The sequence below is a fragment of the Poromitra crassiceps genome, assembly GCF_964638095.1.
Source record: "Poromitra crassiceps genome assembly, chromosome: 6".
In the NCBI taxonomy this organism is placed as follows: Eukaryota; Metazoa; Chordata; class Actinopteri; order Beryciformes; family Melamphaidae; genus Poromitra; species Poromitra crassiceps.
Window position 1 is genome coordinate 11025589 of NC_139627.1, and position 26189 is coordinate 11051777.

Here is a 26189-nt window from a genome sequence, read left to right on the forward strand (position 1 = left end):
TGCCGATGAATTAGCAGTTAGCACTTTGAAAAGACATAGGAGACGAGAATAAATTGTGTTCTTGGTCTCTCTGCGTCGATGAGTATGTGTGTTACAAACGGATTACGGAATTATTATTATTTAATTGAATAAAAATGTAAAAGAAAACAATTTAAACAATTTTATAATTTGCAAGGGAATGTGAAGAATGGCCTAAAAACCCCTCCAGGGGTTTGAAAAGTGGCATTCTCAAGTAGTAGTAGAGAAAATAATTACAGCAATGTGAAAGACAATTTGAATATATCTGTAAGTAAGATTAGACATAGTAAAAAAAAAAAGAAGATACTGTTCGGCATTGTACTTAACACCCATTTATTACACAAGTATCAATCTGGTGTGTGTGTGTGTGTGTGTGTGTGTGTGTGTGTGTAGTGAGAAGCTGACGATCCGTCAGGCCAACAGGAGAAGCGAGCCGCCGTCTTTCGGGCGGAGCAAGAAGAAACCGTACGAGCCGTTCTTCAACCAGCAGAGCAAGAACGCCCTGATCATCACTGGAGGATGGCTGGTGAGTTAGGCCGGATATATACATACTTGCTCTCGACTACGCCTGCTCGTGCGCATGATGGCCACCTCGCATATCCTGCATCCGTTTGGAGTGTATGAGTAGCGTTCTGATGCATGAAACGCACGTGAACACATCCCATTGATACCTGATGCAGCATTTGCGTGTATATCCCTCATTTGTGTGTGTATCCCTTTAAGACGGTCTTAAAGGGATACACACACAAATGCTGCATCAGGTATCAATGGGTTAAAAGCCAGTATATCTCCAGTGGTGAAATTGTTGAATTCTCTATGTCAGGGATTCCCAACCAGGCGTACGCGGAGCCCCTAGAGGTCCTGGAGCAGCTTGCAGGGCGTACGTGAGCAGCTTGCAGGGCGCACGTGAGCAGCTTGCAGGGCGTATGTGAGCAGCTTACAGGGCGTACGTGAGCAGCTTGCAGGGCGTACGTGAGCAGCTTGCAGGGCGCACGTGAGCAGCTTGCAGGGCGTATGTGAGCAGCTTACAGGGCGTACGTGAGCAGCTTGCAGGGCGTACGTGAGCAGCTTGCAGGGCGTACGTGAGCAGCTTGCAGGGCGTACGTGAGCAGCTTGTCAAAACTGTAACACTGCTGTTTGAGGTCGTGATGTCACGTTCACACATGTCAAAACTGCACAAACCAACTAGCAAACATGGATAAATGGCTCAAACATCCAGTTGCTGTCACTCCAGTCCAGATTCAGGTTTAGGGGAGCCCAGTGTCGAGAGTGGAGAATTCTGTATCTCTCTTTCTCCATTCACTGCCACTGTCTGGAGAAAGCATGTGAAAAGAATGTTGCTGCGTAAAGACGGTGCGGAGCGCGTCACAGTTCAAAAGCCACACCCACAATGGGTGTGGCCTATTTCATGCAGCGTCTCTATTGTGGTTAAGTGAATCTCTTTCTTTATCTTTGATTTTTCCAGAATGAGATTCTGTACGAAAAGAAGAAGAAACGCCGTCGCCTGCGTCTTCGCCGTCTGGGGAAGCGTCCGCCCACTAGCCCGCAGGACAACCAGCCGGTCGACGACTGGGAGAAGGAGATGAGACAGGTAGAGAAATAACATCCTAAATAACAGATGAGACAGGTAGAGAAATAACATCCTAAATAACAGATAAAGCATTTTCAATGGTTTTGTTATTGTAATCTAAAACAGTAGGGACAGCCTGTAGACTAGTGGTTCTCAAAGTGGGGTCCGGGGATGCCCAGGTGTCCTTGGATGGTTGCAAGAGGTCCCCAGCAAAAGGGGATTCATTTATTTTCACTATAATTCCTTCTATAAGTAACACAATGACAGAATATATTGACTATTTTGGTCATGGGTTTCATACACTTTCTGTAACAAAATATCTAAAAGCAAAAATCAGATGTGGGTCAGTGTGGTCTAATTTGTGAGTCAGTTTAGGGGTCCTTGATGTGAAAAGGTTTGAGAACTGCTGTAGATGACTGGAAGGACAGACAAGATGAGATCGATAGGGTAGATTAATGCTAACATCATAACACTAGTTGATCCATTTCAAATTAGGTTTATTTGTTATAATGTAAAATACTAGTAAAAGTATTGACTATTTCCATTCTGTGAGTCTAATTTTCCTCCACTACATTTCAGAGGGAAATCCACTTTTTCTTCTATTACATTAATTATTAATGATTAATGATTAATTATTACATTAATTATTAATAATTACATCCGCTGGCCCGAGTTACTAGTTACTTTGCAGAATAAGGTTTTACATCAAAACACAAGATAATCTCAACAGTATATGGAGCAGTTGGAACATTCATGCTTCAATAATTGAACAGAATGATGAGTTTTACTTTGATACTTCACAACATGTAACGCTACTGATATATCAGTAAATGTTCTGAAGTATAATAACCTCTATACTTTTACTTAAATGCAGGACTTTTACTTTTAATGAAGTATTTCTTTTTTTATATTATATATATATATATTTTATTTTACAGTTTTCAGAACATGAAAACAGAACATAAACATAAGAACAAAAACAGGCTCATACCCAGGAAAAAGGAAAAACATAGACGACATTGTCAAAGTAACGTCTCGGCTACCAGCAGCGTGGTGTCCTTATGAGAGATGTCTTACATAGGATCACATGCAAGGGGTCCATGAGAGGTCAGCTGGGCGAGTCGCTCGTCACCCCTGACTACATCAAAGTAGGCCAGAAACGGGTCCCAAATGGTGGAAAACTTCCCAAGTGAGTTGGTCCTCAGGAACCCGAGTCTCTCCATGCGCACAACTGAGACCATGTCCAGCAGCCACAACTGAAAGGAAGGAGGAGAGGGAGACTTCCACTCCTTTTAGAATGAGTCTCTTGGCGACAGTTGTCCCCAGCGTCAGAGACTGTTGCACAGCTGTGGGGAGGAGCAGTGAGGATTCAGAGCAGCCGAAGATGGCGAGTTCCGCCTCCGGTTGAAGGGTTATTTGATAGGCCCTAGAGAGTACCAGTCAAATACTTTGGCCCAGAATCCGGATAGCAAAGGGCAAAACCAAAAGGCATGGGACAGTGTGCCCTCTTGACACCTATCACATAATGGTGAGACAGAACGGTAGATCCTGTGTAACTTATGTTTAGAATAATGAAGAGGGTGAACAACTTTAAATTGAATGAGCTGGTGCCTGCTGTTAATTGAGCAGAGTTGAGTTGGACTTAATGAAGTATTTCTACACTATGGTTTTGCTACTTTTAAGTGAAGGATATAAAGACTTTCTCCACCAGATACTAAATGTTGGATGGCCAGTCCGTGTTATATTTTATAATCTTTTCATCTTTTATTGGCTTATCTCTTTACCATCTTTCTACTGTCTTTTTACGTCTAAACTCTGTCATAATTCTGTTGTACTTTTATTCTGTTTTACAGTTTTGTTTTTGTTTTGTTTTTTTAATTAATTAATTAATAATATTTATACAGGGGGAGTCTCACTGAGAGCAATGCTCTCTTTTTCAGGAGTGCGCTTTTCACATTCACACACACATTCATACCTAGAAGCTGCCCAGTACAACCCCATCTGATCTGCTGGCCACTGAGCAGCTCCATTGGAGCGGTTGGGGTTAAGGGCCTTGCTCAAGGGCACCTCAGTGGTGGTAATGAGGGAGGAGAAAGTGCTGTTTTCTTCTCTCTCATTTTCCTCACCCAGATTTATCCTGCCGGTCCCGGGGATTGAACCGACGCCCTTCCTGTCACAAGCTCACTTCTCTAACCTTTAGGCCACCACTACCTATCTTGGTTTTCATCCTACGATCCTATTCTCCTTTGATTTTGTCTGTCAGAGCACTTTGTAAACGGTGTTCATTATTATTATTATCATCATAGTTTTACATGACATTTGACATGTACCTGTGTGGTCTGCAGGTGGACTTTGTGGACATGGCGTGTGAGTGTGAAGCGGTCATCTGCTGCCGCGTCACGCCGAAGCAGAAAGCCAACGTGGTGAGTCTGGTGAAGAAGTACAAGAAGGCCATCACGCTGTCCATCGGAGACGGAGCCAACGACGTCAACATGATCAAGAGTAAGGAGGTCCAGCCACTCTGCTCTTGTTTAACATGATCAAGAGTAAGGAGGTCCAGCCACTCTGCTCGTGTTTAACATGATCAAGAGTAAGGAGGTCCAGCCACTCTGCTCATGTTTAACATGATCAAGAGTAAGGAGGTCCAGCCGCTCTGCTCGTGTTTAACATGATCAAGAGTAAGGAGGTCCAGCCACTCTGCTCATGTTTAACATGATCAGGAGTAAGGAGGTCCAGCCACTCTGCTTGTGTTTAACATGATCAAGAGTAAGGAGGTCCAGCCACTCTGCTCGTGTTTAACATGATCAAGAGTAAGGAGGTCCAGCCACTCTGCTCGTGTTTAACATGATCAAGAGTAAGGAGGTCCAGCCACTCTGCTCATGTTTAACATGATCAAGAGTAAGGAGGTCCAGCCACTCTGCTCGTGTTTAACATGATCAAGAGTAAGGAGGTCCAGCCACTCTGCTCATGTTTAACATGATCAGGAGTAAGGAGGTCCAGCCACTCTGCTTGTGTTTAACATGATCAAGAGTAAGGAGGTCCAGCCACTCTGCTCATGTTTAACATGATCAAGAGTAAGGAGGTCCAGCCGCTCTGCTCATGTTTAACATGATCAAGAGTAAGGAGGTCCAGCCACTCTGCTCATGTTTAACATGATCAAGAGTAAGGAGGTCCAGCCACTCTGCTCATGTTTAACATGATCAAGAGTAAGGAGGTCCAGCCACTCTGCTCATGTTTAACATGATCCAGAGTAAGGAGGTCCAGCCACTCTGCTCGTGTTTAACATGATCCAGAGTAAGGAGGTCCAGCCACTCTGCTCATGTTTAACATGATCAAGAGTAAGGAGGTCCAGCCACTCTGCTCATGTTTAACATGATCAAGAGTAAGGAGGTCCAGCCACTCTGCTCGTGTTTAACATGATCAAGAGTAAGGAGGTCCAGCCGCTCTGCTCATGTTTAACATGATCAAGAGTAAGGAGGTCCAGCCACTCTGCTCGTGTTTAACATGATCAAGAGTAAGGAGGTCCAGCCACTCTGCTCATGTTTAACATGATCAAGAGTAAGGAGGTCCAGCCGCTCTGCTCGTGTTTAACATGATCAAGAGTAAGGAGGTCCAGCCACTCTGCTCGTGTTTAACATGATCAAGAGTAAGGAGGTCCAGCCGCTCTGCTCGTGTTTGAAGGACAGTTCTGGTGTTCTTTCCCTCCGTTCTGACTGGGTTTACATTGCCAAACCTCAACTCAGTCAGTTCCAAACACAGAAGACAACTGGAGACTCTAATTCAGGCTGAGTGCAATAGATACAGTCGGTCTGTGTGGGAACGCCCACAATATCTATCCAGTGTCCTAAACAGCATTTCCCTATTTTCAATTTCAATTTCTTATTGAACTCTTTCTCCCCCTACCACCCCCCAGCTGCAGATATCGGTGTTGGTATCAGTGGGCAGGAGGGAATGCAGGCGGTCATGTCCAGTGACTACGCCTTCGCTCAGTTCCGCTACCTGCAGCGCCTCCTGCTGGTGCACGGCCGCTGGTCCTACATCCGCATGTGCAAGTTCCTCCGCTTCTTCTTCTTCAAGAACTTCGCCTTCACGCTCGTCCACTTCTGGTACTCCTTCTTCAGCGGGTACTCTGCACAGGTCCGTCTCTCTCTCTCTCTCTCTCTGACACGCACACACACTCTCACACACACACGCACACACACTCACACACACACACGCATGGTCGGACAGGAATATTTCATAGCAATATTGACATTAAAACAAGTGTGATCTACGTCGTAGGAACCAGTCTTTTGCGTAAAAAATATATATAATCTGATGTCTTAACCTTGTTGTCTATTAAATTAAATGGGCGGGGGGGGGGGTTAAACTAATTTATATGGATCTGCAAAGGGAAACTGCATCAGCAAAAGAAATGGGACTAAGAAGAAGTTAATAAAATATAAAAACAAATAGAATATAAAATACACAATAAAGGCAACAAAACAACAAAATAAAGTAAAGATATTATGGCGTCCTATGCTGGTGTGAATTTAAGCACATTGCGCATACCCGTCACCAGGGGGCAGTCTTATGGCGGGCATATGATTTGCTTGGGGGGGGTTCAATTATTAGGCGACATATTTTTGATCATCTGATATGTTATTGTATTCGTGCAGCACTGATGCATACTATACTATACTATACTATACTATAATATAGCCTCTAATAACAAGCAGAGCGGTGGCAACAAAACAACGCATTCTGACTGCAGACATTCTGATAGACTATTGGCACCAATGTTTCTTTCTTTCTTTCTTTCTTCCTGTAGTCTTGTTTAAAGCTCTGGTTAGGGCGAGCGTAGCCATAGACTTTGAGTACTACAAAAAGATGCAGGACATGATAGTGTTTCAGAGCAGGTGGTGTCTGGGGGAAGCTGTGTGCAGGCTGGAGGGAGGAGAGCTGCTTTTTAACACAGAGTTGGGATGAGGAGGGCCTGACAATGTGTATGATTGTCCATGACCGGTCGGTTTTGTTTTGTTTGGTGTTGTGTCAAAAAGGGGAAAAAAAGAAATGTTTTTGTCGAGGGGTTGCATTGGTTCTGTTTTTGTGAAAATTGTTTGTCCTCTGCCATGATGTACATGTCGTAGGTAGAGGTTTCATTAAAGGCTTGTTAAAACTCAAAACTCTTTCACTTTTCTCCCTCACCTGCCATACTTGGCAATATTTTATATAAATTGTTCAGTTTCTGTTTATCGATAGTGTTTAGTTAGATCTAGCTAGTATAGACTTTGCGTGCGAATTAGGGCTATACAAATAAATAGACTTGACTAAATGACTGTAATGTGTTTCTGCCTGCAGGTGGCGTATGAGGACTGGTTCATCACTCTGTACAACGTGTGTTACAGCAGTCTGCCTGTGCTGCTGGTTGGACTCCTGGACCAGGTGCAAAGAACACAAAAATCACACACTTTACTCCCATCATCACAGCAAGAAACCAGGGCTCAGTCACTAGAGATGAGAGGAAAGGAGAGAGTCGGATCACATATTAATTAGCCCAGCAAGGCGCTGGAGCCATTTATTTCCTAATCTCTAACATAGTACACAGCTTGTTTTGGGCTAGCTAACATGATGTGGCTAACTAGCTGGTGCAGCGGTAGCTGTGTGCTCCCATCCCCAGAGGGGAGACAAGACTGACTAGTAGGGCTGTGGCGATTCACTTATCTCCCGATTCGATACTATCACGATTCTTGGGTGCCGATTCGATTTATATTGCGATTCTTAAGTATTGCGATTCTACGATTATTGCGATTCGATATTACGATTTATTGCGATTTTTGTTTATTTTTTTATTTTATTTTTTCAGTTTGTTTGCTTTTTTACACTAGATTAGAACATGGGAAAAGTTTAATCATACACTAGAGACTGTATATTATATATCATGAGTAGGGCTGGGCGATATAGTTAAAAACAGGGGCGGACTGGGATCATAATTCAGGCCGGGCATTAGATACCAAGCAGGCCAGGCCGATATGGGCCGACGCGTGTGAAATTTGGGCCGTTTGAAGCCCAATTTGGGCCGTTTGAAGCCAGATTGGGCCGTTTGAAGTCCAATTTTACAATGAGATACTTTAACTTTAACCCTGAAGTGTAATTATTACTTCAGACTAACTAATAAACTAATAAAACCATTAGTAAACCAGTAGGCGGCGCCTGGCCTGCTGTTCAGTGAGTGGCCTGACTGCAAGCACCCAAATTTTTTTTTTTTTTTTTTTTTGCGATTATCGATTCTGGAATAAAAGATCAATTAAAAAAATCGTGACATTAAAAATTGCGATACTTAGGTGAATCGATTTTTTCCCCCACCCCTACTGACTAGCACAGCAACATACCGTATAGTCCCTTCCCATCGAGCCACGTGACTCATTCCAAACCTGCACTTGTTGTTAATGCCAAATGTCCACTAGAGGTCGCTAGCAGTCCATTTGTGGTCACCACACAGGCTCCCCCAGAAAGCACAAGTGCATAAAACAATCACATTTATACAGTGGTGTAGTCTAGTTTATCGTAGTGGGGAGCCTATACTGTAAAGAAAGTGAGCTCTGCGGGTGAGTAAGTGTTTTCTCCTCTCCTCTCTTCTCACCTACAGGACGTAAACGACAAACTGAGTCTGAAGTTCCCCAAGCTGTACCTGCCGGGCCAGCAGGGGTCGCTGTTCAACTACAGGAACTTCTTCATCAGCCTGTTCCACGGCATCTTCGTGTCTCTCATCATCTTCTTCATCCCGTACGGAGCCTTCCTGCAGACCATGGGGCAGGACGGGGAGGCCCCCTCAGACTACCAGTCCCTGGCCGTGGTCACCGCCTCCTCGCTCATCATCACCGTCAACCTGCAGGTGGGGTCCCTCGCCTCGCCCGGGGCAAAACACCTGTTGGGGCAAAACACCTGTTGGGGCAAAACACCTGTTGGGGCCTGCAGGGTCAACAGAGTGACTTATAGAGCCGCTGGTCAACAGAGTGACTTATAGAGCTGCTGGTCAACAGAGTGACTTATAGAGCTGCTGGTCAACAGAGTGACTTATAGAGCTGCTGGTCAACAGAGTGACTTATAGAGTCCACATACACACGTGATGTGTTTAGTCCACATACACACGTGATGTGTTTACCGTAAATTCCGGACTATAAGCCGCGGCTTTTTTCCCGTTTTTTGGTCCCTGCGGCTTATATAACGGTGCGTCTTATCTATGGATTTTTTCAGAAAAAAAAAAAAAAAAAATCTCTCTTTTTTAGCACTCTTTCTAACTATAAATCCACTTCTGTTTTAATTTCCTCTCTTGCCCTCTTTTCACCACACCGCGGACACTGTGTGCACTGTAAAAATAAACAACGGTGGTGTTGTGTTATGTTGTTTTGTTGAAATGTTATGGTAATACGGTAAATGGGAGCTTCCTCAAACAGCCATCTCTTTCCCGACAATCCCCTCTGTGCGTGACCACTTACATATGGTAATTACGGTAAGCAAACGGCCACAAGCCCATCAACTCCCTCCCCCGACTACCAGGAGAAAATCACAAACTTCGGCGAATTCACACAAAGGAAGATCAAGGAATATTCCATCGAACCGGAGCAGATCATAAATATGGATGAAGTGCCTTTGACGTTCGACCTGCCACTCACTCGGACTGTTAACAAGAAGCGCCCTGGAGGATTCTTTCACCAAAAAAAAGCTTTGCTCGTTCTCGACAGCATGAGAACGAGCAGTAGATGATCATGAGGTGGTTTTTCAGACGTGTCGATATAGCAGTTTATCGCAAAAGTGTAATGGAAACACATTTTTCGCATTTGCACGTCATGTGACCCATATTATCCAGCAGGCTGCCTGTGTGCGCGCATTTGGCACAGCAGCGAGATGAGAGGATGAAAAGCACACACTGGTGCGGTGGTGCTGTCTGAAGTGAATACAGTGACTGTGAGTAGGCTAATACATTGCACACGTTTCAGGTGCAATTATAGAACCAAATCAGCCTTTTCCCCCCTCCATCTCAAAATCGGACCAGTTGTAGGCTATTAGGCTACCTTTTTTCCTCTGCCTGTCGCGCTGACTGCATTCACGCAGCCAGCAACATTTTGCGACTCATTTTCTTTTGAATTGATAATCAGGCTCGTTTATATGCATTGTAACTTCATGTTGGGATTTCCATTGACCATTGGTTGGATTTGAGCATGCAGGGGACGGGATATGGGGCAGATCCCCGTGCGTAATCACTGTGGCAGCTGCTGCAACGGGGAATCACTCAAACGCAACTTCAATGGAAACGCCTACAAGTCGCAATTGTACATTGTCGAAGTTGTAGAAATATCGCAATTCTTTTGCGAAAAACTGTAATGGAAACACAGCTATAGATGAAGAGGAGTTCGTTGGTTTTGAGTGACAATGAAGGAGAGAGGAGAGTGGTTGACGAAGCCACCCTGAACCTGTTCGTTTCCGACACTGAAGATGAGGACTTTGGTGGTTTCAGTACGCAGGAAGAAGAGGAAGACGAGCATTAGTGACTTGACTTCTCTGGTTACAGGTTTGCTGCACATATAGCCTATTGTTGTGTGATTTTGTCTGGGGATTAGTGACCTGACTTTTGTTTTGTTTTGTTGAAATGTTAATAAATGGGAGCTTCCCCAAACAGCCATCGCTTTCCCGACATTCCTCTCTGTGCACGAACCCTTTCATATGGTAATTAAACATCAAAACACCCGCGGCTTATAGACCGGTGCGGCTTATAGAAGAAAAAAATAGTCAATTTTGGTCCCGCGGCTTATACACCGGTGCGTCTTATAGTCCGGAATTTACGGTAGTCCACATACACACGTGATGTGTTTAGTCCACATACACACGTGATGTGTTTAGTCCACATACACACGTGATGTGTTTAGTCCACATACACACGTGATGTGTTTAGTCCACATACACATGTGATGTGTTTAGTCCACATACATACGTGATGTGTTTAGTCCACATACACACGTGATGTGTTTAGTCCACATACACACGTGATGTGTTCAGTCCACATACACACGTGATGTGTTTAGTCCACATACACACGTGATGTGTTTAGTCCAGATACACACGTGATGTGTTTAGTCCACATACACACGTGATGTGTTTAGTCCACATACACACGTGATGTGTTTAGTCCACATACACATGTGATGTGTTTAGTCCACATACACATGTGATGTGTTTAGTCCACATACACATGTGATGTGTTTAGTCCACATACACATGTGATGTGTTTAGTCCACATACACATGTGATGTGTTTAGTCCACATACACATGTGATGTGTTTAGTCCACATACACATGTGATGTGTTTAGTCCACATACACATGTGATGTGTTCAGTCCACATACACACATGATGTGTTTAGTCCACATACACACGTGATGTGTTTAGTCCACATACACACGTGATGTGTTTAGTCCACATACACACATGATGTGTTTAGTCCACATACACATGTGATGTGTTTAGTCCACATACACACGTGATGTGTTTAGTCCACATACACACATGATGTGTTTAGTCCACATACACACGTGATGTGTTTAGTCCACATACACATGTGATGTGTTTAGTCCACATACACACGTGATGTGTTTAGTCCACATACACACATGATGTGTTTAGTCCACATACACATGTGATGTGTTTAGTCCACATACACACGTGATGTGAAATCCGATCGATTTTTATTTTTCAGATATGATTTAGTCCAGAACTCCATGACTGCCTGTATCATAGGTAGAGAGATAAGACTGTCTGTATTGTTGGTAGAGAGATAACAGTCTGTCTGTATTGTAGGTAGAAAGATAACAGAGAATCTATGACCAAAACGCAAATTTCTCTACATTCTCTAACCTTTAACTTCTTGTCAATGAAATACAAGTTTAACAACTCACCCCCACGTTGAGAACCATTGCTTTAGCCTCTCGCTGCCCAAACACAAGCCAACCAGGACTTGTAAACAAAAGTCACATGACTCCCAGGTAGCTTGGTGGACACTGTCTTGTGTGTTGTTTGCTGACCTGTCTCTCCTCCTGCTCAGATCTCTCTGGACACTTCCTACTGGACGTTCGTCAACTGTTTTGCCGTCCTGGGCAGTATAGCCATCTACTTCGGCATCATGTTCGACATCCACAGCGCCGGCATCCACGTCATCTTCCCCTCCTACTTCACTTTTACCGGTCAGTTAAACTCTGTCTGTCTCTCTCTCTCTCTGTCTGTCTCTCTCTCTCTCTCTGTCTGTCTCTCTCTCTCTCTCTGTCTGTCTGTCTGTATCTCTCTCTCTCTCTCTGTCTGTCTCTCTCTGTCTGTCTATCTCTCTGTCTATATAGCGGAAGACACATACAGCCAATTAGTGGGTGTCGGCCATGTCTGGGCGTCTGTAGTATTTGGGGGGTGTCCCGCACCGTTGGCTGTAGGCGGCTTTTCCTGGCCATTCAACATGTTGAATCGCCATTGGGTCGTCGGTGAGAGAAATGGCTCTGATTGGTCAGCAGGTACGGAAGCAGCGCAAGAGAAGAGAGGGCACACACTCTGAGTGGTCAGCATGTACGGAAGCAGCGTAGGAGAAGAGAGGGCACACGCTCTGATTGGTCAGCAGGTACGGAAGCAGTGCAGGAGAAGAGAGGGCACACGCTCTGATTGGTCAGCAGGTACGGAAGCAGCGCAGGAAAAGAGAGGGCACACGCTCTGATTGGTCAGCAGGTACGGAAGCAGCGCAGGAGAAGAGAGGGCACACACTCTGAGTGGTCAGCATGTACGGAAGCAGTGCAGGAGAAGAGAGGGCACACGCTCTGATTGGTCAGCAGGTACGGAAGCAGCGTAGGAGAAGAGAGGGCACACGCTCTGATTGGTCAGCAGGTAAGGAAGCAGCGTAGGAGAAGAGAGGGCACACGCTCTGATTGGTCAGCAGGTACGGAAGCAGCGCAGGAGAAGAGAGGGCACACGCTCTGATTGGTCAGCAGGTACGGAAGCAGCGCAGGAGAAGAGAGGGCACACGCTCTGATTGGTCAGCAGGTACGGAAGCAGCGTAGGAGAAGAGAGGGCACACGCTCTGATTGGTCAGCAGGTAAGGAAGCAGCGTAGGAGAAGAGAGGGCACACGCTCTGATTGGTCAGCAGGTACTGAAGCAGCGCAGGAGAAGAGAGGGCACACGCTCTGATTGGTCAGCAGGTACGGAAGCAGCGTAGGAGAAGAGAGGGCACACGCTCTGATTGGTCAGCAGGTACGGAAGCAGCGTAGGAGAAGAGAGGGCACACGCTCTGATTGGTCAGCAGGTACGGAAGCAGCGTAGGAGAAGACGGGGCACACAATGATGTGTGTGTGTGTGTGTGTGCGTGTGCGTGTGCGTGTGCGTGTGTGTGTGTGCAGGTGCAGCCTCCAACGCTCTGCGGCAGCCCTACCTGTGGCTGACCATCATCCTGACGGTGGGGATCAGCCTGCTGCCCGTCATCTGCATCCAGTTCCTCCATAAAACCATCTGGCCCTCTGTGGGCGACAAGGTGACACTGCACCACTCAAACCTACTGCATGAAACCATCTTCTCAAAACATTATCAGTTATTTAATTGTTTAATCTTTAAAAAAGATATACATATATTATTATTTGAGGAAAGTTACAGTTAAAGCAGCTACAGTGAACCCTTAACTGGTTATGAAACATTCTACATTTAATACTGATGCAATCATTGACTACAGTCAATAGAAAAGGAAAATTCCGTATAGCTGCTTTAATTAGATGACGTATTTGATGCTGTATTTCTGACTTTGAACAGCATTTTAGAGCAGTATGTATTTAGGCTCGTGGACAGAGCACATGAGGAAATCTGTGTTGGCTGCATCTTTGTCTGTCTCCTTCAAAATGACTGACAGAGTCAATCTGGGTTTCTAATGTGCCCACCCCCAGGTCAAATAATGACCCACCCCTGGTATACAGGCACAATTGGGTGCTTTTGACTGGAGTCTGAGATGAGTCGATTCAACAATTCAAACAACATCAATTCAAACAATGAAAATAGTTGTATAGAGTTATATCGACCATTTAGTGATGAATACAGAAAACATGAAATCGCTATTCTCTTGCTCCTGAAACGTGGTGCCTCGCTCCAGCCTTTACAAAGTGCATTAGGTGTCAAATCCTGAGATAGAACAATTGAAATGGTGGACTTCTCAGACAATTCTCACATTTTGCAAAGTCATCCTGTGGGCCGAATTGAACCCTTTAGCGGGCCGGTTCTGGGCCCCGGGCCGTATGTTTGACACGCCTGCTTTGATATTGACCGCGATTTCCCGTCCTTCCCCCAGGTCCAGAGGAACAGGAAGAAGTACGAGATGGAGGAAGAGGAGAAGAAGAAGCCGGCGTTCCAGCGCGGGCAGCGTTCCCGGCGCTCCGCGTACGCCTTCTCCCACTCGCGCGGCTACGCCGACCTCATCGCGTCCGGGCGCAGCATCCGGAGGCGGCCGACCGTGGCGGCGCACGGAGGGCCCCAGGACAGCATCAGGGAGGCTCCCCAGGGCGAGGCGGAGAACATCTGACCCGGCCCAGCTGGCAACGGAGCAGAACTGTGGTGTCGGACGTGTTGTAAATATTTGGAAAAGTGCGAGGAGCACTTGGTTTATCTTATTTTGAAAGTTACGGGGACGGTGACCTTGGAAGTGCTTCAGAGTGGAAAGGCTGTCACAGCTTTTCAACCATCAGGAAACTGGAACGGAGTCGAAAGCAGCAAAAAGGTCGGATGCTCAAAGGTGAACAACAAGGCTTGAAAACTGATCCCAGGTCAGTTTTGCTTCAGGGCATTAAAGTGCCTTAGGGGGTTGAGAAGCGAAAAACAAGACAAGCGCTCCTAAAGTAGTCAAACTAGTCGAAATGAAACAGCAGGGGTTTTATCCGCATTTGCCAGTGATGCCTCGCCCTTTTTTCAGATGCGGGGGGAAGGTAAATGAAGCGCTCCCCGAAGCAGTCTGTCCGTTTTGCTCCAGTCCTTCCGTCTTTTCCTCCGTGCCGAAGAGATGACCGCCGACACCGGGGTTTGATGTGCAGCGAGTGCGTGTGTGACAGATACTGTCGTTTAACTCAGGATTTTTAAAATGTCCGCCTTCTTTTTAGCCTCTGTCAGTCAGTGAGTCTCTCCTCTGGCCGGCCGCAGAGCAATAATGATGTTTGATACTTTGACATGTGGAGTTTTAGTCTGTTGTCCGACCAGCACTTCACATCAGTTACACAAAAAAGCAGTTCCTTCATTTGTCAGTTTGTCATTAGCTAAACTCAGGAGCTAGGGACTCGTGTCACATGACCTTGACTCTCACGTCACATGAATTTGACTAGTCACCGTTTGAGTTGCTTGAGACTTGACTTGATGGCTCAAGAGAAGACGCGAGACTTGACTTGACTTTTACTTCAGTTCTGGTGACTTTGGACTTGACTTTACGACTCAATGACTCGGAAACCATATTGCATTGAAACATCCCAGATATTTCTTTTGATATTTGATATTAAATTGATACTGGATTCTTTGTCCTGACTTGGACTTGGTGTTATACGTTTAGACCTGGGACTGGACTTGAGACTGACTTGGGACTGGAGCTGTGTGACGAGCACCGTGAGAGTGAAGACGGTGGTCTAAAACTGAACTTAATGTTGAGGTTTCTCTTTTTAATGTTTTAATATGAATAATGGTGGAACGTTACTATGCCAGGCTATGCAAGGGAGATGGAGGTTTATTGTGTCTTAATTTAATATATTGTGAATATTCTTTTTGTTTTTTTTGTTTTTATCTCTTATGTGGTATCAGCTGTCCCAAGTGTACTTTCAGGTGGGTGTTGTAATCAATAATTCAACCGTTATTTTCAGCCTTAAGCTCTTTTGTTCAATGCTGGACCTAAATGTTGTTTCTATACCTCACTGTTCTATTTTCCAAAAGGTGCTGTAACCTCTGTAAGCTGTTGGAGACACTCTGAGGAGCGCTAGGTTTATATCTTTATTTGACAGCAACGATGTCTGTCTGTTTTTTTCTTTCTTTCAATTTCAGATGCATGGAAGTAGCTGTACAAAAACTAAGGATTTGTGTGTGTGTGTGTGTGTGTGTAATAATTGTTTTAAAGTTTAATTGGTTGTTTACACCATTCCCGAATGAATTTTTTGTCCATTTGTATAATAATCAGCTTTTACTGTATCTGGTGAACAGTTACTATGCCAAATGACACATTCCCGTTCCGACTGTTACTGTATCCCGTCCTGCTAGTGTTACTGTACACAGACAAGTGTCTTTTAATATTGATTGAATGAAGCCAGTGGTCAGGATGCTGTAATGGTTTACTGTCTGTCTTATGTGGTGGTTAATAAAAAGCCATGAGCGCGTTTAGCAATCTGAAATCAGACCTTCGAATCAGTGATTTTGTGTGTGTGTGTGTGTGTGTGTGTGTGTGTGTGTGTGTGTGTGCGCGCGCGCGCGCGATCACCAACTGTTTGATTTTCAATTACAGAGGAACTAAACCCCAAACCAAAATCTATGTAAATGGTGACATCTAATCAGAGGTGGGGACTCGAGTCACATGACCTGTAGACTGTCAAATTGTAGTCTGACTGGGTGGAAGCAGCACGGTGGACTTAGCTCTCTCATTGGTGCCGACCATTTCAGTCGGTGCCGGATGGAAATCCCATTCCGCTCCCCGCGAGCTCTGCAATTGGCTCCGACCCGCTCTGACTGCGGCTGCGACCATATTTGGATTTGCTTTCCACGTGTTGAATCTGTCTGCCTCTGCTGCGGTGCGTGTCGAATCTGCCGAGCTTAAATGCCTGCGCCGCTGCCTTTGAAACAATAACAGCAGCAGCGCTAGTCGCTAGCTCGTTGCTACACGCTGAAAAAGATTGATGTGGATTATACAATGGAGCAGCCTGCATGGTGGTACGTTTGGTGGATGGCTGTAATTTAAACAGCCTTTTCCCCCTCTAGTCCACTAGAGGGGGAAAATACTAGACTAGACTAGAGACTAGAGACTAGGGAAGTAACATCTCAGGTAACTGAAATGGTGAAATCTTGTCGGGTAAGACAAGAAAAGTGCACATGAAGACATTGCATGTGTTTACAGATGACATGTATAATTAGCTTGAATTAATTTTGTATATGAATTCAGTATATTAATTTAGTATGTTAATTTAGTTTACACCAATTGACAAATAAAAAGGGTGTGCATGATATGGTCTAGTGCTCTTGACTCCGCTCCCACCCCCACGTATGCTTTGTTAGGGGGCAGGCACATGTAGAGCAGTAGTGAGCTATTTTTCTGCCCACTAGATGGTGATCAGAAACCAACACATGAGTAAATAACACAACAAAGCCACTGTACTACAAAGGCCTAGACTTTTCCCAAACTTGTCCATGCCAAGGGCCCCCAAATAGCATTAGCCTTTAGCCACAGCCACCCTATTGCAAGAAGGAAGCAACCCAGAGACGATACTATTGAAAATGTCAAAAATCACAATCCATGTAGAACCTCCGAATATAGGCTATTTCCTTGCTGAGTCATGGAGTTGTTGGTACTCTGTTATAGGCCTATCCTTTTTCTAGTAGGTAGAATAATTGTAATAACTGAATCAGTCACTATATACTGTTCTATTATACTGGGCACAAAAACGTCATTTAAACTATTGGTAATTACTGTGTAATTAGATTTGGTGTTCATGTGTAATTACAAATAGTTCATATGTAACTAGGGTACCTGTAAAATAAAGGGTTACCTACATGAATGACATCGCTGTTACAGTAGCCTAATCTTCTACAATACAGATCTGCTTCATAACCACCTTTACCATTTGTTTTTAAGCAAACAGAAATGTGGACATTAAATAAGAGAATGGACATCATAGCAATATCAGTGTTTTATATAATTTCTTCAGAACTACAATACAGGATGCTGATAGTTAGGAATTTATAGACCTGTCTTCACCTCCAACAAACATAAAAAGAAAAGAAAAAAGATGTTTTTAAGGACAGTTCCATAATGGTGACATTCTTTAAGTATCTATATATATGTATATATATATATATATATATATACACATACACACATAGCTCATCATTACAGCAGAGGGGGTGAAAAAAAAATATAACATTTAGCTGTAAGGGAATATAAAAACAAAATACAGAACTTCTTATTTTCATTAGAAAAAGGAAAACAAACGGATGTCCTGTTAAACCCACCAAAACAAGTTGCTCAATACGACAGCTAGTGAGCAACCTGATGTTCAAGGTGCCACTCAAAACAAATTACTGGTCAACAACAGTGAACAAAAAATGTATAGAAACAATAGCAACATCGGCTTAAAGCACAAAAGAGGACGGACTCTGGTCTTCTGGTCTTTTCTAAGATGAGCGATTTATTTCAGTCCAGGTCCATTCAGACCATTTCCTCTCAGAGCCAGCACCGAGGAGGCCAGTACTGGGAGTTAGTCTTTCCTTCAGTCCTCTAGTCCACCTTGACCACACTGTAGATCTTACTTACAAACCAGAAGCAGGCAAAGAAGCCATGGTACCTGAGAACAAAGAAGAGAGGACCGTCATGTCACGGGACCGATTTCACACAAATGTTCAAAAGTCAATCAAAAGAAAACGGCACACAGCGGGCATCTCTGGACCAAGCAACCATCTCGACAAATTCAAAACACAGCAGAGGCAAAAGGAGGAAGAAGGAGGAGGAGCAGCTGCTTTTGAACATGCGTCTGTTTCATCTCCATGGGTGATTTGTACCTGCCTCATCCAGGCCTCATGCTGCTCAGCACGGGGAGGTGGGCTGAGGACCACAAATAAATGAATAAACACTAAACTAATGAAAGAGCATAGGGTACTGAGGTGAAGGGGTACAGACACCAAAAATAACTCTGATGAATTCCTTTTGAGAGGGGGGGAGCAGGAGGCCGCAATCTGAATCCATAAGACTGCTGAACACCAAGAGGGGTTGGTGATGACATCACAACAGCAAGCATAACAAGGAAGGAAGACAGATGGACAGACAGACAGACGCACGCTTCTCCAGAATCTAGGCCCGATAAAACTCAGATAAAACAGCAGATTACCCCTGCTCTAGTCATCAGCCTATCACAACACGGCAGATCACCCCTGCTCTAGTCATCAGCCTATCGGAACACTTTTAGCTTGTTGAAGGAACAGATACCCACCAATGATATGGAGGGAGAAATCAGTAGTATGTTTGATTTTCATTAAGGAAGTATTGCTGGTATCCATACTGTTGCAAATGAGTATTGTATCCGTTTCAATTTGTCTGTCATCATCTGACAACATGCTGCTCCGTATGTTTCTCAGTGTCGCAAAGACTTGGCTGCTGTTCGCCTGCTCTCAAGTCTTGTAGCCCACATGATCCTCTTTCCTTACTGGATGTGCTATTCATCCTAGCCCTTTAATAGCAATGGTGTGCAAGATCGAACACATCCGTATACAGCTACATTTCAGGTGTCAGCGTGGACAAATAGCCATAACGGCTACTGTCACTACGGCTACTGTCAGGAATCTTGAGTGTGCATATAGGCTTATTATAATCCATGCTGACGAGTGAATATGGTGCTTGTGTCTCTAGATCGACAGCTAAGAAATGGGCAGGGGGGGATCGCTGATAAAAAACCAGGCTGATGCTTGTCATATGGCAAACCATACACAATCAAAATTGACCCAAATCAATCTGCAATACTAGATCTGACCTATAGAGAGACTGAACACTCGGATCTCATTTTAATTCCCAGACTCGTCTCCCTGACTTTCTTTATACTGTACTTCAAACAGACTGAGACATGATGATGTCAAACAAAGTCTCTAAATCACTTGATTAAGAGCAGTATGTTATACGAGCAGGATGGGTCATCCTGCATCCTTTTGGCAAAGTTATGAGTGACGTACTTTCTGGCACTCATCAAACACGGAGCAAACAGCTCACACACCTCCCTGCCTCTGATCCCTTCAACTACCTCTGACACACACTCAGCTATTGTAGTTTCTCCACTGGTCATAAAAAAAAAAAAAAAGATTTCAACAACAATTCACAGCCAAGCCCATCTGTTTGGAGAATGGATTAAGTACACAGTTTGCATAGTTTTACACAAACAGAGATCATTGTATTACAAAAGACATGAATGAATCATTGCAATGTGTCAATGTAACTCAAGAGGGCGTTTCACACTGACTACACTAAAGGGATTCTGTTAGCCTGGGGCTAAGGGAGCAGATTTCCCCCTTCAAAATGTAGCCTAACTTTGGGGGCTCCCTTTCCCTTTACACTCCAGACAAGCTAGTGTGACAAGATTGGTAGCAATTTAGGTCTTTTAGTTTCATATAATACCATGATCTTCACTCTGGCTTTAAAAATGAGCCCGCTACAGCCTCTCAAAGACAGTAATATCGGCATCCTCAAAGAATATAACTTTTTTCTTCCCATGCAGGGGGGGGGGGGGGGGGCTCCAAACAGTTTCAGGGGAGGCTCAGTGAATAGAAATGAAAAAATATTGTTAGTTATCAAAAGGAGATCATAGAATAGCCTGAATGTGTGTGATTTGGTTAAAGAGATAGTTCAGAGATACAGTAGTTTTAGGGACTGTGCATTTTACTTTACTGTTTTTCTCACTTTCCCAGAGCCAGAAAGAAATAAATGCCTTCAGACAGACCTTTTTATGTATTTAGTCTGAAGTATGTCAAACAGCAATATCAGGCTATCTTGGCTCAATTGTTGAGTGTTTATGGGATCAAATCACATAATCATGATCCAATAGGCATTCAGAAATTGAGGGAAAATAAGCAAGTAAACTAATGGGGGTGGGGGGGGGGGGGGGGCTTTTCCAAGCTTTGTCTGAGGGGAGGCCCACAGTCTCAGACTTTGAAAACTCCTGGTTCAGGTTATCCTGGGTTAACATGTGTGAGATATTGAATAATAATAATAATATTATTATATTATTATTATATTATTAATAATAGTATTAATAATTATAATATCATTTGTGACCGATATAGCTGCAGTTACAGTACTATGCCCTTGCCTAAAACCTGACTGAGTTTGACTTAAAATATTATTATCAGACAAAAAATGCTTTAGCTGTTCATTCACAAGGGATTCAAACACTTTAGCTGTAACAGACAGTCTAGAAATAGGGCGATAATGATCAAGAACAGAAGGATCTCCACCTTTTAATAAAGGAAGGACAAACACTGACTTCCAAGAGCTGGGGATCACACCCAGGGGCGGACTGGGATCATAATTCAGGCCGGGCATTAGATACCAAGCAGGCCAGGCCGATACGGTCCGGCACGCGCGAAAAATTTGGGCCGTTTGAAGCCCAATTTGGGCCATTTGAAGCCAGATTTGGGCCGTTTGAAGCCCAATTTGGGTCGTTTGTAGCCATATTTGGGCAGTTTGAAGCACAATTTGGGCCGTTTGAAGCCCAATTTGGGCCGAGTCCAATTTTACAATGAGATGCACCCACTTTAACCCTGAATAAAGTAATAAAACCACTAGTAAACCAGTAGGTGGCGCCTGGCCTGCTGTTCAGTGAGTGGCCTGACTGCGGGCACCAAAAAAAAAAAAAAAATTTACAGGCCAGGCCAGCCCAGGCCACCGGGCATTTGCCCGACGTGCCCGATTATGCAGTCCGCGCCTGATCACACCACTGCTTAGACTAAGATTAAAAATGCAGGCAATGGGCCTTGCAATCAAATTGGCAGCTGTTTTTAAAAAATATGGCTCAATTTGGTCGGGAGCAGCAGATTTTTTACAATCAAGACTTGATAGAGCTTTGCACACCTGAGTGGGAGAAATTAAGAGAACATTAAAACTATTTCGAGGGCAACCTAAAGTGGTGGCTACACTGCCTTTAGTATTTACAGTGAAACAGTGTCTAAGCCTGCATTGATAAAATGCCTATTAAAGGCATCTGCTATATTCTGTTTACCCTTAATTTCACTGTGGTTTACCTTTAAAAGCTCAGGAAGAGTGGGAGGTGACACAGACCCTGATGAGGATTTAACCAACTTCCAAGATTTGCTGCGACGTCCTCCTGTCTCAGGGTCTCTATGTCAGTGAATTCTACGGCATGTCCTCCTCCTCTGGTTTTAAACACCAGACCCTGTAAAGACAAAGACAAGGGAAAAGACAAAAGGACGCATTAGGTGCATTGTGTCCACCACAGACCCTTCCAACAGGCTTCCAGTGTCAAAGAATGGACATGTTGCACCACATTGACCTGTTATGGGCTGAGAATGTGCTGCTTGGTGCAGTTTAAAACATTTCAATTTGTGTCTAAAACCTTCCCCCTTTTCAGCTTATTTACCTTGATGAGTTGGGTCTGGATCTCACCATCGGAGGAGGCAACCTCCTGATGTGTGATCATGTACTTCTGACACTTGGACAGGGACTTCTCGCTGATAGGGGCAGACACCGGGATGGAATTCTGGAGGACGGGCTGCAAAACTCTATCCAGGTCCACGGTGGTGGAGGGCTTGTGGTCCATCCATTTATCATTGTGACCAACAGAGCGGGACCAGCGGGACCACCGGTGCTCCTTGGTGCGGCTGCCTTCTGGTGCTCTCCTTCACAGAAACAAAGACATGGTGACACAGTAAACATTCTAAACATCATTATCTCCATCCAACCATCCATCGTCAGGACTGTCTCTCTGTCTGTCCTTCACATAGTTCTCTCCACAACTGTTGGACTGAGTGCAGAGCGCTGTTTTTGTGCAATTTGGACGCGCAACACATTCAATCCTTTATATTTATTTATATAAAAGTGAGCAAGTGGGCAATATCTGTCTGTCTGTTTCAATTGTTGTCCCACTGATGATGTCACAATGCCTATGACATCATCAGTGAGATCATAATATGATTTTGGTCAACAATGTCACTGGATGATATGTCACAATGTCTATGATGACATCATCAGATATGATATAGGCACTGATGATGCCATAGGCATTGTGACATCATCAGTGATGTCATAGCCATTGTCGCATCATCAGTGACAGCGATGTCTTCAGTGATGCGAAGTTAAGCGAATGGTGCGCCGCGCCTGCCAATAGAGCAGGCGAGGCCACGCAGCAGGCGAGCCTGGGGTTTTGGCCCCTGAATTTGTGTTCAATTCTGTCAATTCCAGGACTGTATGACTGACTGTCTTTTGCGTATCTCGAGAACCGTTTGTTGGATCGACCTCAAACTTGGCGAGTGCGCTTAGGGGGACCCGATGGAGTGCAGTGTGTGTGTGTGTGTGTGGGAGGTGGTGAATGGGGGAACAGGCACTGTACTAGTATATTACTATTAATTATAATAATGTCAGCAGTGTCTGTCTGTCGTTCACATATGTGTGGAAAGCTACCTTGGGCCTGTGGTGGGCTCCTGCATCAGGCTCTCTATTTCTGTGAACTGGACCGCTCGCCCTCCTCCTCTGGTTTTCACGACCACACCCTGTACAGAAGAAGAATAGGGGAAACAAACAGGAGGCATTAGGTGCATTGTGTCCACCGCAGACCCTTCCAACAGGCTTGTTGCACCACATTGACCTGCCATGGGCCGAGCATGTGCTGCTTGGTGCAGTTTAAAACATTTCAATGTGTGTCCAGAATACAGTATCTTCACCATTTCAGCTGATTTACCTGGATGAGTTGGGTGTGGATCTCACCACTGGAGGCCATCGGCTGATGCGCGAGCACATATTTATTACACCTGGACAGGGCCTTCAAACTGGGGGCAGCAGACACTTTGATTGTAGATTTGGGGCAGACGGGCTGCAAAATTGACCCCAGGTCCAGGCTGGTGGAGGGGTTGTGTTGCATCCATTTTTTACGACCAGCAGAGGGGGCCCGGCGATGCTGGTGTCAGTATGCTGGCAGTGGAATCCTCTACTACTCGGATCAAGAGTGGAGGAGAAATGAGTGTCACTTTTACTGCATGGAGAGTGGTCTCAACAACATTTAGCCTTTATGTCCAATGATTCCATTAAAGCTTGCAATGACACTGTGCTTGCTCCCTCAAAAAACGAGCGCAAGTTAAATCTATGATATATTAAAGTCAAAGAGAGCAGGATGTTAATAGGTTAGTAAACACTATATTATTATAAACATTTTCACATTTAAGCTGGGGGAAAACATGAGCAAAGACTGAACAACACAACACCACCATCAGCTCCTGGCAGCTAAGGAAGTGCACTGACCGTGTTGGTTCTCTTGAAGGTAGGAGGGGGGGGACCGGACTTCATCCTCAGCACAGCCTCTCCTGACCTGTCTGTCCACAGGCCCTGAAGGGATGGGGAACTTCCTGGTTGTTGTAGGGGAATTGTTAGCCTGGCTGCTGTCCGGGGCTGCCCACTGCTTCCCTGCACTGATGCAGGAGGCTGCAGATGCAGTGCTAGGGGTGGGGGAAGGGGGCCTTGGCCACGCCCTGCCCTCCAGAACGCCATTGGCTCTGGCTGCTAGTGACCAAGTGACCTTTGACCTGACATGGAGGTCATCATTAAAGCACTGTGGAGCAGACACTGAGTGGAAAGTCACTGCATAGCTACATACACTCAGTACACAGACATCAAAGTAGTCCAGAGCATATACATGGCTGTTTTACACTATGTGTTTTATGTGTGTATGGACATGTATGCGTTTGTTTGCACCTATTTTTATTTTCATTTCATTGTTCCAAAGCCCTGTCATTCATCATATTGCTTTTTACATAATCACTTCATTGTATTTAAAGCACACTAACTCTTTAGAAATCACTATGCCGCTAAAGTCTATTGTTATTATTAAAACTATATTTTGAGTAAAGCTAGCTTTATATCATTACAAAATCAGTAGGGGCCTATAGTATATATATATATAGTATAGCCGAAAACAGTCAACAACTTTGCAGACATTCATTTAGTTTGACAGTTGATTTAAGTTGTGGACGGTGATGTCATTCATGCACAAATGACAACGCCAAGCCGCCTCGCCGAAGTAGAGACCAGACAAGAGCACCACACTATGAGACCGCTGGCTCTGACGCACCTCATACTGTTCTTACAAGCACAGCACAGAACTGTGGCTATGTATATAATGCATTTATTGTCTCATTTTATACATTAATCATGTTTACCAAGCTGTAGGCAATGGGAGAGGAAGACCAGTTGCCCCTTTCTTTGGGGTAACCTCTATTTGCTATTTTATCAGACTGAACAAAAAGGCAGTGCATTTTAACAAAGAACTTTATTTCTCAACTGTGGTGAACAAGTACATTGTGACGACCCCACCTAAACAAATTAACTTTTCGTGGCAAAATAATATCCACGCTCGGTGACTGATAGCTAGCTGCGTTGAACTGAGGGCACATAAATGAAAAATCAGGACAGCTGAGCTGTATGAGCGAGAAACACAAACATTTAGACTATTAAGTGTCACCAGTAACAACGGTGTTATCACGACTATTAAAAAGCGGGAAAATTGCCTATCCAGCATGGAACTACTTTTTTAGGGTCTGAGGCACTTCCTGTATCTGAACCAGGTGGTGTCACGTTAGCAGGTGAATCAGAACAGTTAAGTTTGATCTGCTTCGTCTGCTTCACTAAACACATCTAAATATTAATTTCCTGCGGTTCTTTTTCCTTTTCTGCCCGTTTAATTCACAACTTTCCTCAGCTGTTCAGTTAGAAACAGACTTAACAACGGGCCTAGCTAGATCTACATTATCTAATCAACAACCAATCATAGAACAGAATTATATAATGAATACACACATTGTATGCAACAGGGAAACTGAGCAATTATGGTGTTTCTCTCCTGTGTGGTAAGTCATGTTACTGTTCAAATTTCCATTTTGACTCCAGCTTTTACCACAGACGGCAATTAAATGGTTACTCTGCTGTGTGGATCTTCGTGTGATTCCTCAGTCTTGATGAGTTACTGAAACTTTTACCACAGACTGAGCAGTTAAATGGCTTATCTCCTGTGTGGACTACCATGTGTTTCTTCAGGCTTGTTGATCGACTGAAACTTTTACCACAGACTGAGCAGTTAAATGGCTTCTCTCCTGTGTGGACTACCATGTGTTGCTTCAGGCTTGTTGAGTGACTGAAACTTACACCACAGACTGAGCAGTTAAATGGCTTATCTCCTGTGTGGACTACCATGTGTTGCTTCAGGTTTGATGATTGACTGAAACTTTTACCACAGACTGAGCAGTTACATGGCTTATCTCCTGTGTGGACTACCATGTGTTTCTTCAGGCTTGTTGAGTGACTGAAACTTTTACCACAGACTGAACAGTTAAATGGCTTCTCTCCTGTGTGGACTACCATGTGTTGCTTCAGGTTTGATGATTGACTGAAACGTTTACCACAGACTGAGCAGTTAAATGGCTTCTCTCCTGTGTGGACTACCATGTGTTGCTTCAGGCTTGCTGATTGACTGAAACTTTTACCACAGACTGAACAGTTAAATGGCTTATCTCCTGTGTGGACTACCATGTGTTTCTTCAGGCTTGTTGAGTGACTGAAACTTTTACCACAGACTGAACAGTTAAATGGCTTCTCTCCTGTGTGGACTACCATGTGTT

At 44.4% G+C, this 26189-nt stretch overlaps 1 protein-coding gene across 1 annotated transcript in view; it reads left to right on the forward strand.

The window, feature by feature from the left end:
• The window catches only part of atp8b1 (ATPase phospholipid transporting 8B1), a 104317-nt gene extending 88329 nt beyond the window's left edge, over positions 1-15988 (forward strand). Inside the window, exons 22-30 of the mRNA XM_083639137.1 lie at positions 412-544; positions 1484-1609; positions 3934-4090; positions 5502-5725; positions 6929-7012; positions 8217-8462; positions 11667-11805; positions 12995-13125; positions 13927-15988. Of these exons, the coding sequence (XP_083495263.1) occupies positions 412-544; positions 1484-1609; positions 3934-4090; positions 5502-5725; positions 6929-7012; positions 8217-8462; positions 11667-11805; positions 12995-13125; positions 13927-14157 (1471 nt within the window). The 3' untranslated portion in view covers positions 14158-15988. The remainder of the gene's footprint in view (positions 1-411; positions 545-1483; positions 1610-3933; positions 4091-5501; positions 5726-6928; positions 7013-8216; positions 8463-11666; positions 11806-12994; positions 13126-13926) is intronic.
• Positions 15989-26189: the final 10201 nt, after the last annotated feature.